The sequence below is a fragment of the Tympanuchus pallidicinctus genome, unplaced genomic scaffold, assembly GCF_026119805.1.
Source record: "Tympanuchus pallidicinctus isolate F22 unplaced genomic scaffold, pur_lepc_1.0 scaffold4, whole genome shotgun sequence".
In the NCBI taxonomy this organism is placed as follows: Eukaryota; Metazoa; Chordata; class Aves; order Galliformes; family Phasianidae; genus Tympanuchus; species Tympanuchus pallidicinctus.
In genome coordinates, this window is record NW_026294758.1 from 40,238,462 (window position 1) to 40,251,116 (window position 12,655).

The 12,655-nt window shown below is 36.5% G+C and overlaps 1 protein-coding gene across 4 annotated transcripts in view; it reads right to left on the reverse strand.

Annotated features, from left to right (window-relative positions):
* FOCAD (focadhesin) overlaps window positions 1–12,655 on the reverse strand; it is a 93,933-nt gene that overhangs the window by 38,602 nt on the left and 42,676 nt on the right. For all 4 annotated transcript variants that reach the window (XM_052700492.1, XM_052700490.1, XM_052700493.1 and 1 more), the window contains 6 exons: window positions 10,422–10,556; window positions 10,071–10,121; window positions 9,211–9,294; window positions 7,596–7,728; window positions 4,934–5,122; window positions 4,546–4,667 (listed from right to left, as the gene is read on the reverse strand). In XM_052700492.1, the coding sequence (XP_052556452.1) occupies window positions 4,546–4,667; window positions 4,934–5,122; window positions 7,596–7,728; window positions 9,211–9,294; window positions 10,071–10,121; window positions 10,422–10,556 (714 nt within the window). The remainder of the gene's footprint in view (window positions 1–4,545; window positions 4,668–4,933; window positions 5,123–7,595; window positions 7,729–9,210; window positions 9,295–10,070; window positions 10,122–10,421; window positions 10,557–12,655) is intronic.

Here is a 12,655-nt window from a genome sequence, read left to right on the forward strand (position 1 = left end):
TCTATGAGTCCTTGAAAAAGAATGAATATCTATGCCTATGTACTGCATATGTATGTCTTAACTGTTCAGAGGTGGAATCTGAAGTCAGCATGCAAGCTTGCTTGTCAAGTTGCCTGGTAGGAACTGTGAAGAATAAAGGAATGCCAGTTTCTAACCACACTGAATTTAGAGACTTATATTCCCAGATTTCATATGACAAAAACCCATCCAGAGCTAGTAGCCTTCTGGGAGTAAGCCTGGCAAGATTGTTATTTCTTCTTTAGATTTCTCTTTATTTATTATGAAGACTAGCCACTGTTCAATATGTAAAATACTCCATGTTTCAAAGCATGTAAAGATCTTTGTCACGTCTCTAGTGGCTTCCTCTGAATAATCTACCTAGATAAGTAAATAAACTTCCCTTGCTTGTTAATTATCTGTGTTCATCTCTGCTTTATGCCCCTCGTGATTCACACAGAGCAGATAATGTTATTTCTTTATATGGTTCCATGCTAAGGCTTCATTCCAACTGTAATCACGTCAACTTAAAAGTAACTACAAATACACCTATACAAGTGAATACAATCCAAAAGTAAAAGAGATGACATACTTCTCCACAAATCCCATGAACACTGCAGAAAAAACATCCTTAAATGCATCAATAACACTAGTGCTTTTTTTCCAAAATTTTATTCATGCATCCTGTCTCACCTCTGCTTATCAACTTATTCAGCGCGTTGATGACCAAAGGGTCCAGTCAGAACTGCCGTAGGTTCCCACAGCATCTGCAGAAACACCAATCTCACTCTGATACTGTTTTAGACTTCAGCATGAAACTAGAAAAATCTGAGTGAACAACATAAGGTTCATCAGGCAATCCATATTTGTCTGAGGAAGAGCAGGCCTTCAAGACACATAATCTGCTCACTCAGGAAAAAGAAAGCTTTATGTATATTTTTGCATTTCAATACAGTTTCATCTGAAACATATTAGTAGCACATCTTGTCTAAAATTTGCAGTGTGCTTGATGACCAGCAGAACTGCTAAGCGACTACTGATGAATTAGCAAATATTTAATGAATTTAGTGAATGAGAGAAAGATTGAGAAAACAGAACCACAACACGAAGAACGCTCAAGTAACTGAACACGGTGTTAAAGATTAGCAGGTAGAGTTGTGTTGATACTCAGTATTCGGTACAAGATACCAGCTGTCTTTATTTTTCCTCCTTACTTTTCCTCAGTCATTGGATACACAGTGGTTAACAGCTAGTGTTGAATAACTAGCAATAACTGAGGCAGTGAGAAATACCCTGAGCAAGGAGCTAGTTTCTGAGTCTGCTGACTGATGCTTAAAACCTTCAGATGGACATACCACCTTGAAGACAGGCAAGCAAAGACTGTGTTGATCAAAATACAGAGAGGAAGCTCTGACAAAGCACAGGAGACACTACTGCAGTACTTGAGTGCTTCTGAACACATATCACATTCTTCTGCAACACCGGAAAGTCATTTCAAATGAAAACAGTCTGCATGTTTAAAAAGTGCACTCTCAGTAAAAAGTAAACATCATGACATGCATGAGTTTTCTTTCAGCACCATCATCTTTACGCTGCCACAAATCTTTGTACACTGCTCACTTGGCACTGAGACACTGGTAGCAGAGGGCACACAAAACGTCAGTGAATCAAAGGCTGTTTCTATCACTTCTTGGGTATCTAATTAAGATAATACTATTTAAAGAACAAACCTCAGGGTCTAGAATCAGAAATATCAAAATTTATGACCCATCTTAAAATCTGTTCTTTGGCAGAAATATAGTGAATTCCAATGACTTCTTTTACTAAGCACAATAGGTTTCCACCTAGATAGTCTACCTACTCACTGGTCCCTAGATTCAACTCATCTCACTTACAAATAAGTGGCTATGGAAATGTGTTTGAAACTTAATTCATGTCAGTGAAATGCCTGTGTGTGAATTTAAACACTCCTCTCACACAAGGACATATAAAATGTAGCCTCAGAGACCTCATAAATACAGCTAGCATTACATTTCCATATCAACAAAGTAGTGTTGCAACATCTCTTTGCTTCTCAAATCTTGCTCAGAGGTTCTTTTTTAACATTCTTGTATGCGTAAACTTCCAAACACTCCTGCCAGTCTTCCTTGTGAGAAAATACTTGTCATTCTTCTCTAAGCCACAATGGACTGAAGAGGAGGTTATCAAAAACCTGTCAACAAACTTACTTGTTGAACACTGTTTCATCACTGGAGGAGAAACATTCAATAAATTCATTAGCGAAAGCCAGCACAAAATGGTCCATAACGTGAATAACATCCTCTGAAGTATCTAGGCACAAAAGAATACACTGCAGAAAATTCCTTTCTAGTATTACCATCTGAAGTGCTTCAGGGACAAGGTCTAAATACGTCCTTGGATCTCTCGATTATATTAAAATCAAACCAGAAGGAACATAGAAAAAGCTGTTCCAAGGTGCATATCATCATAGCACGCTTAACACAAAAACAGGGATTGTTTCTTTTGTGAGCACGTAGAATGTGTAACATGATTATTTGTTAAGCAGCATATTTATCACTATACTACACACAAGTAGTGCTCAACTGTGCAATAATGTCTGCAAGTGTTATTATTATGGCAATGTAACCATCGTATTTACAGTGAATAGTAAACACTTGAATACCGATGAACATGCAAAGGTCAGACCATATTCCTTCTGCATTTTAAAAATACTGCGCCACTTCAGCCTGTCAAAGCCACTATTTACAACATCTGCGTGCCAAAAGCAGCCTGTCTCATAAGCTTTTTGCATGAGGCATAAACTGCTCCCATCATCTCCATTAAAGAAATACAAGCTGGCTGGGTAGGTAGGTAGATTGTAGACCATCTATTGCAGATTGACATCTGTCTCTGTTCAAAGACCTGTTTATTAATTTCTGTGGCTCTTTTTCCAGTTCAGAGGGCTCAAAATGATGAGATGCTGTATCCCAGCCCACTGATGGGATATAGACATTATGCGCATCAAGTTTATGTGCATTATGTGTTTGGAAGTTTGCCCTAGGTAAAAGAAGTCAAATACATCATAGTACACAGCATCTGTCTAGAAACTTCAGACAAGCTATGTTAAAGACAGGTTTGCTAGGGATGGAACTAGCCAGTTAGCTCCAAAAGAGTACCAGTAGAAATATAATGTGAACAGTCAGGAGTCAGGCTATGAGGGCAAAGCCAAGACAGAGCCAAGCTGACAGATCTCAGGATCAGAACACAGCCTCCCTAGATTTTCCACTGCATACACACGTGCTCAGTGTCAAGCTTTCAGTTTTCAAACAGTAAACTCAAACTCCTTGCTCACGAGCTTCCGACTAAAACTCCTTGTTATAGTTATTTATATAATAATAATTTATAAATAACACTGTTTTGTTTCAGCAGTTCATTGATATCCTTAATGAACTCTGCAGCAAGTGGGCTCCAGACCTGTTGTGCGATAGTGACAGACCAAAATCAGCACCCAGACATATTCCCCCCACAAACCATACCACATTCACTCCGCTTCTTCCAACTTCTGTAGCAAGTGCAATGTGACATTTCCTTTAATTACACAGGGTTGGTTCAGTCTCAACACACAAAGCATTCTGTGTTCTTTCATGTGAAATAGCCTACAATCAAATAATTTCTAACAGCACAAAACTCCCTGAGCATAGAACAGAGAGAGGAGAGATCATAGGATTGCTCAAGATTTCTATCCTTGAAAAACAGAACAGAAACTAGTATTGCTGTGGGTGAAAAAAAATTATCTTTAAAATGCCAAGCTATTCATACACTGTTTTTATTTATGGGTATTCTGCCTAAGTCAGAATATAAATTTTACATTTCTTAAAAAAAGTCATAATCTATGATAGCCTTTGGCAATTTGTTCTAGTGAGTGGTAGCCCTACCCACAGCAGGAAGGAATTAGATTATCATTAAGGTCCCCATCCAACTTAAGCCTTTCCTTGGTTGTGTAACTGTATGGCATTGTAACAGGTCAGGGAGTTGCAACAATTAAGAGTCAGGATAGAATAGCAAGTGTTAGTAATAATCTAAGAATCACCATCGTTGGAAAAGACCACCAGGATCATTTAGTTCACCCATCCACCTACCACCAATATTTCCCAGCTAAACCATGTCCCTTAGTACAACATCTAAATGTTTCTTAAACACAAGACATAAATGTAATCTTCCCACCGAATCCCATCATTGCTCAGTCTTTCTATTCAACTAGAAGTGGTGAGACACAACAGGTATAGGCAAGCCTAAGTACTTCTGCAAGTCAGACAAAGGCAATTGACAATTTCTGCTGCTTCTGATTTTGGAAGAGGTACTACAGCAGTAAACACTCAAAAACGTTCAATTAAAGTTAAATGTCCCTCACAGCACCTTTAATTAATTATGATACATTCACATATGTCACTGCTTTAGCTACTTCCTAATTATCACAAAAAACAAGTGTAAAGGAAGCACAATATCTATGGAAAGACAAAAAAAAAAAAAAAAAAGCCAGCAACTTACCTCGTGAATGAGGGCTACCAACATTTGCTGGAAATTGCGTCCTCTGCTAGCCAGAAAGCGATTAATAGGCTTGCCATCTCTGCCCAGATGGACTGGGAGGTCATAACACAACAACATGCCAGCTTAAAGAAAGAGAGAAGGAGAAAAAAAAAACTTCAGTAAAAAATACTCCTGATAGTTTAGAAGTCTTGCATATGACAGCTGAAAACTCAAAAAGAAAGTCAACTAAATACAGTCAACAATCCAAGAGCCTACCCAGCATATGTAATCATAGGTAAGCAACCTAAGACAACACCGTCTCTTAAACTGATTCACTCTGATCTTAATCTGAGAAATACCTGGGTCAAAGTGTGCATAACTGCCTAACTCCAAAAGAGGAACAGCCTACCTGCAAGGCCTGGCGTCATTCCTGGTTGTTTGTTCCTCTCATACATTTTCAACAAGAAATTTGGAACACCTGCCACAGTTTTCCCCTGGTCTGTGCGTGTGGCCCCTCCTCTCAAAGCAGAATGATACACACCTCGGGGCATGTTGGTCATCTCCTGTTTGACTAGAGATGTTGCAAATTCTTCAAATGCTAGATGAATCACAAGGAAAGGAACAGAGATAAAAGGGACATCAGAGTTGATAACTGGGAAAACAAACCAATAATGAAAAACCCAAGATGACTGACATTTGTGCCTCAAGGCAGATTTGCTAATCTAGTAATGATATTCAGATGAGAGCTCATGGTCAAGGAACTGACAACCCTTGGCAAGTCTCTCTGAAACCACATTTGCTGCCACTGTCACTTCAAATGGCACTAAGTCTTATCATATGTGCAGGTGGAGAAGAAAAACAACCTTAACTATTCCTTGAGCTATTCCTGAAATGTATCTTTTTACCTTTACACTGGTAAAACTGGCACAGTCTGGCAGAAGAACAAGTGAGAACATAGTAAAAAATATAGTCTCTGAAACTTGACTGTTTTTAAACAGATTTTTTTAAAAAGAGAGTGCCAAAAAAGTACATGGAAAGACAACGTGTGTGCATTCAAGGAATATACAGTAAAAGAAGTATTACCTTGATTTCTATAACTATAGCAGTAGATGCTGAGTGCTGCGTGCTTAAGTTATGCATTTTGTGGTCTAGCTGGGCTCTAAATTTACAGAACTAATAAAATGTTACTATTCATTTGTATAGTGGATCTGAAGGCAGATGTTAGCAAAAAGGTGTTTCTGAGCTGTACCATCAATGTACATAACTGTACAGTGTTATTATACTGCAGCTAAGAGTTGGCATCATACCTGAACATTGCAAACTTGGTACCTTCAAGAGTCTGTTAGTGCTTTTGTTATATAACTGAATTTTAAGGAGATTTATAACAACTAAGCTTGAAACCTTGTCATACAAATTCCCAAATTAAATACTGTTTTGACTACACTGAAAACAGTGGAGACTAAATTCACTTATCCTTCATTGAACCCAGAAATACCCATATGAGCTTGGAATATATTTCCAATTCCAATACAATATTTTATACTGGAGCTTCTAACATTTACATTTCCTATTTTCATGATAGTTACATAATTTTTAGCAATATTTTTTTCCAAATCAGCTTCATAACCCTTTTAAATCCAGGCCATTCTATGATTTTATGATAACAGAGTAGTAGTAAATCTGATCAGTAGTAAATCTGATAAGTCTTTGTGTTATAGCAGGAAGGGAAACTACATATACAAGGCCAACATCCTTCAGAGAAAAATGTCAGAATTCACAGTCCTATATAGTAAATTGGAATTGCAGCATGTTCTAACTAATGGCCATAGAAAGTTTACTTTTACAGTTTTCTGATTTTTCTCAGCTCTGTTGCAGAAATGCATCCTGTAGATTTGCAGTTTCAGATATTTTCCTCATACAGAGTGAGAAAACTCTTGGAAAAAAAAGAAAATCCCGCAATTTAATAGTATTGCCAGAACCAGGACCATCTTATTTTTGGAGCTTGTGTTTTAACTGCAGTTACCACAGCAGATGTGTTCTTCTCTTCAGGAAGAGGCATGTGCATGCTGAAAAAATTTAAAGATTTTCTTCCCCTTGCAAGGACTTAACAAGGAGGGAGGGACAAAGAAGTAAAAAATGCAATTGAGAGCTTATGGATTCAACAACAAAAAATAAGAGGGGTATCTAATGGAAGCAAATATTTCCTTTAAACTTTGATGCACCCAAGCAAAGGCTTCACTGGAAAGCCTGAGTAACAGATCTTTTTCCTAAAAAGCATATAGGTCCTTCATCTACTAAGCTGAAATTAATTTCAGTAACATTCTGTTAACTTCATGTGTTAGAAAATGAAGACTGGAAGTGAAAGACAGCATTAACTATGGTAATTGAGCGAACTCAAATTAAAAAAAAAAAAAAAGAAAAAAAGAAAAAAAGAAAAAAGAACACCCAGCAACAAATACTAAAGGTGATTCAACTCCCTAGTTGTCAAAACAAATGTATCATCTGGTAAACAACTCATAAAGGATACTTCAGTTTTCATACACATAAATATAGCACTGATATCTTCACTGATTGAATGGATTTTGCATATTGCATTGCTTTAGTATTTTACTTATATATTGTAAAAAAGCATGTAATCTATTTCATATCAGGAAATATCATATGTTTTTTTTTTTCCCCTCCATCTGCCATAGACTAAAATAAACAGCTGCCTCTAAGAATGCCTGAACAGCCCTTCCTCTTAGTACTGTAATGAGACAATGGCTATTTGGACACCAGAAAATACATCATGGGCAACTGTATTTTTCTAGTGGACTAGACATTATAAATAAGGATTTTTAAAAAGCATTGGAAGTGTTTGTTTTTTTTTTCCCCAGCACCAGGACCTCTGACCCACTGTCTTCCTCAGACTGAGTTGCAGGTCTTACTTTTCCTCTGAAGTTTTAAGCTGACAGAAAAAAAACAACAACAGCCTGTGCTTCAACATGATGTTATTACAAGAAAGCCAAACGCATGTACAGTCATGCTGTTACAAATCCACATAACAACCTTAAACACCGAACACACTGTACCTCCTAATACAGGATCCGGTGTTAGAGACAGCAACTTGATATACGAAGAACCTGGAACAAAAAGATCCACCTCCCTCTCTTCCTCATCTTCATTCACATCTGTCTCCTCCATTGAGTTAATTTCCATTCGTGCCTAGGAGATTAAAAATAGAAGCATCAGAACAAATCTCTGAATCCTCATTATCTTTCATGATTTCAAACATCAAAAACAGCAACTAAATACGGAAAGTTCCTATTTCATTAATTTCAATCCATTTCATTAACTGGGGCTGAAAGAATTAAAGCTTTCCTTCTACCTGAATGAAATGCAGAACTGGTCAATAAAAATCACATGAATATATAATCCATGATATCTGCAGTAATAAAATTAGTCTTGATGCTTGCAGATTGAAACAGTATTACTAAAACTTAATTATTATTCTCATTCTTCCCCGAGCACAGAAATAAGCCATGCTTTATACATTATACTAAAAATGTTCTGCATATTGTATTTTGATGTAATTTTCAGAATTTGAAGAACTGCAAAATATTTCCAGTGTGCTTAGTGGAAATATATTTCTTTTCTGGTAACTGTGAAGTAACAGTACAAGTAATACTGAACTACGTATCACCACAGAAGAGAAATGGCATTGCAACAGTGGTAGGAGACTTCCCTTATTTTGTCTTGTGCTCTTCTCTGCAAACATGTTTTTCATTTGCAAGGCTTGCGCTCAACTCTTTCAACTGATTTATATACAGCAAGTATGCTTTTTTTAATTTTAATTCTCTGTATTTTCATAATATGCAGTTGTATTTCCCAAACTGAGCCCACTCCTTAATAATGCAGGAACTAAAATCTCACAGAGGTATTCACTATATTATAAAGTACCAATGGAGTTCTGAGTATTGTCCAGTAAACTTTGCCACCCTACAATGTTCTTCTAAAAGAGAAAATAATTCACAAAGAAAATTGTATTTGTTCATTTCCTTCTACTGTTCCATTTTGTAAGGTTATTGATTCAACCGATTGGACTGAAGTTTCAGATTTTAACAGCCCTTTACATATTCAACAAGATGTCTAATAAGTGATCTCAAATACTTTCTGGCTGTGGTTTTTAATCAACAAAAAAACAAAACAAAACAAAACAAAACAAAAAACAAAAAACAAAATACCGTGCTGTAGAAGTATAGAACTAATGTTGGTAAAGTTTTCAGCTCAGTTCAAAACAAGCACCTATTTCTCAAATCAACTTGCCCATTTCAGGAACAAGAGCACAAAGCATGAGTATTACTGCAGTGGATGGAAGTGGTCATGAGTGTTCTTTGGTGTAAAGACTCAGTTGCATACATTATCATAAGAGCATCTAGTGCAAATCTGGTGCCTAATGAATCATGTGCTGATTTGACCACTCAAACAAGAAAAACTACCTTCTGACAGCTTAGCTCCTACTCGCAAGTTTTCCCTCTCATAAACCTTAGTTATGCTAATCATATCAGTATCGTTGCACTAGCAGGAATTCTCACTCTTTACTTTGAAACTCTCAGTTGTCTCATAGAGATGATGCATCACTCACAGGATAAAACTGATAACAAATGCAAGTGATGTCCCTTACTACTAAATATACAACATTGCTACCTGTTCAGGAAGATGAAGAATTGTATGTTCGTCAGAGCCAAATGATGAGAGTGATTTGTAGGCTGAAACAGCTACAATGGCATCCTAGAAAATTAGCAGGAAAAAAAATGAAAATCACAAACACACCAAACAGCACTGATACACACCAAACATTTCCTGTACGAAAAGCCTATCCACTAACCACTGAATGTTGAAAAAGAGTAACCAACTCTTTTCTTTGAACAGTAGTGCTTTCCTGAGGTATTCTCCAAATTACTTTGTACTTTATCAATAAAATGCACACTAATAAAACCACTTATCTAGGCCTGACATCATACCGATTACTATACTACTGCTGTAGGTGTAGTTTATGTAGAAATACAAGCTACATTTAAACTAAAGTTCTTTGGTTCTACTAACTTTATGGCTATGGTAGCCCAACATTCCCAGTTACAATATCCCAGTGTACATACCCATGCAATTGGTCTGAATTAATCTCTACATTTTGTACTTACCTAAGTAATGTAAAATCTTACTTTAGACATTTTCCAAATTAGCTAGTTATCACAGTTTGGCTTAGCCAAAGGAATTCTACTATGTCAATGCTGAAGCATCACAGGACTCAAATTACTTTGGTGGGTCAATCCTTTGTGGGAGCTGCAAATCTCAGGACTAGCAGCTAGCTACCATTTTTCTTGTACATCACACTGCTTCAATAACAGGTTTAAACATTCAACAACAAGAAGAAAATGCTTCCACAAAACAACTGATAACTTTTCTTGATGGAAAAGTATCAAATCTAATACCTAGTTGCTGACACCATTTATTAACACCATTACTAATATAGACATCCAGAATGAACATTTTCAGTTGTCACCTACCTTGTGTTGCGTGTTTTTCCACAGGAAGCTGAGAACTTGAGCTTTGAATTTCTATAAAAGTAGACAACACATACATTTAGTTTTTCTTTAAGCAAGAATGCAATTGAAATCAAGTTACTTCACACAGTCTGCTTTTTTACTGTGCACTGAATTAAGAAAGACAAAAGGTACTGGCCTGAACTACAAAAACAGCCTGTGAGGATTCATTAATGCATACTAAAGCTGTGAAATGGTATGGGAATGTGTATTGTAGGGCTGCAATGTAGTGATAGGCAAAAATATACATGTATTTGTCAAACATATACAATAATATAAAGAAAGAAGAGATTCAGTGTAGTCTGGGGTACATACCTCATATTCATTTGTATTCACTGTTAATGAGGGAACAAGAGCAAACAGTTCATTCAGTGCTTTTAAAATAAGGGGTCTTGTATCACAACTCAGCTTTGGTGACAGAGCATTCCATGTAGAATTAATACAAACAACCTGAAGGGAAAGTGGAAGGCAGCATTAATAACAGCAATTCCAACCTGCAAGGCACAATGTTTGTTTCTAGAATTTGCTTTCTTTCTTATCACCTGTAAATATGAATTAATGTAAGTTGTATTAAAAACAAACAAACAAACAAAAAAACAGATCAAAAATCCTACAAGCATGTTAAAAATTTACTTGTATACAATAATTCTAGATGAACCCTTACCAGATAAAGCAGCTCCTCTGTAGGAAAAACAGGGCAACTGCAGCAATACAAATAAAGATGCAGATGCATAATTTGTCTTTGTACATTATAATTATTTTACTTCATTTGTTAGCTTAACAGCAAGCTATTTATGGAATTCTAACAGCATGAAAGCAGAGAAAGCTCCAAAACAAAATGTCCTTAATGCTCAAACACAATAAATCCTGATAAATTTGTAGAACAGAAAGGAAGAATATAAAACTGCAGGAATCCAGAAATCATTGCAGAGAACTCAAAGTAAAATAAACAATAATACAATACTAAGACCTGTGCTAAGCAGGTCAGTTTTTAAACAGCTGATAATTAAACAAAAATGAATCAGAAATAAGAAAATGAAATCATTCTATGAGAAAATGCAGATGTCAGTAATATCACTTCCAAGCGTTACTTAAAATTGTGAAACATGTCTGAAAATCATGGAACGACTTTTTATTCTATGAATTATGGATTTGGAGTCTTGTCATCTGCATTCCAAGTCCTCAGAAAAATTTATCCTTTCAAATCTCACTTTGAAGTTATGTTAGGAAACAGAAAGTTATTCTCTCTTCCCTAGTCCTATTGCTAGCTGCATGGGAGAAGAAGCTGAGTCCCCCCTCACCACAATCTTCTTTGAGGGAATTATAGATAGTGATGAGGTCACCCCTGAGCTGCCTCTTCTCCAGACTAAACAATTCCAGCTCCCTCAGCTATTCCTTGTAAGACCTGTGCTCCAGCTTTACTGCCCTTCTCTGGACATATTTCAGGGCCTCGATGTCTTTCTTGTAGTGAGTGGCCCAAAACTGTTTGCAGGCAGTGAAAAAGACACCAGAACAGAATTCTTATTCAAGTTCAACACGAACTGGAAAGTGTTACAGCACAGTAAAAAATATGCTTAGTTTTATGTATCTGCTTAACTGATCTTCAAATATATACATTTTTTAAAAATTAAACACTCATATCCAAAATCTATATGAGATTCAGTTACCTCTGAGGAACCCATTCCCCTTTCACGTTCAGCACTTGATATGCAACAGAAAATCTCTTTTTCTCTTTTTTGTCCTAACCAACTCTGACTTCTGCAGCTTGCAGATATTACCCAGAATAAAATCAAGAACCATGCATATCCCCTCATCAAGATCACTGATGAAGATGTTGAACAAGACCGGACCCAGCATCAACCCCTCAGAAACACTGCAATACAGTAGTTTTAAACTACATCCAGCTTTGCAATTACATCTATATGTCAAACTCAGTCAATATAATTTGTTCTCACATAAGATTTCAGTTCATTATATTCCTCTGCTATGCTGGTTTCTTTTTGATCAATAAAACAAAGAAATATAGGTTGAAGGAACAAACAGAAACCACTTCCACAAAAATGCTGGAATAGGGTTTAAAATAGTATGCTTAGCATTTTCATTCTTGAAATTGTTCTTAATACCTATTGTGTGAAACGTAACTATATTAAATAATAATGTCTATGGAACACTTCCCATTTCTGTATTGCTCTTGAACTGCTGTCGTGATTGGACATGTACAGTGCGGTAATGGCTGCATTCTTTTATTGGACCGCTTTCACTGTGGTAATCATTGCACTGAGTCAGGAAGCACACAAACTTAAGATCGCTGCTTGGCAGTGAACAAGTAATCACATACTCCTGTAGGGTACTATTAGTTCTGTGATTGTGATAGTTCACTAACTTAGACATAGCCTACATAGTCCACAGTTTGTTTAGAGGATGATTCTCAGCACATCTGCATCACCACATATCGATTATCACTGAAAAGGAGGAATCTTGGCTCCTAATTCAGGGATATCATAGGATCTTGACAGTTGGGTTGAGCTGGCAAGAAGTTTTCTAGTTCA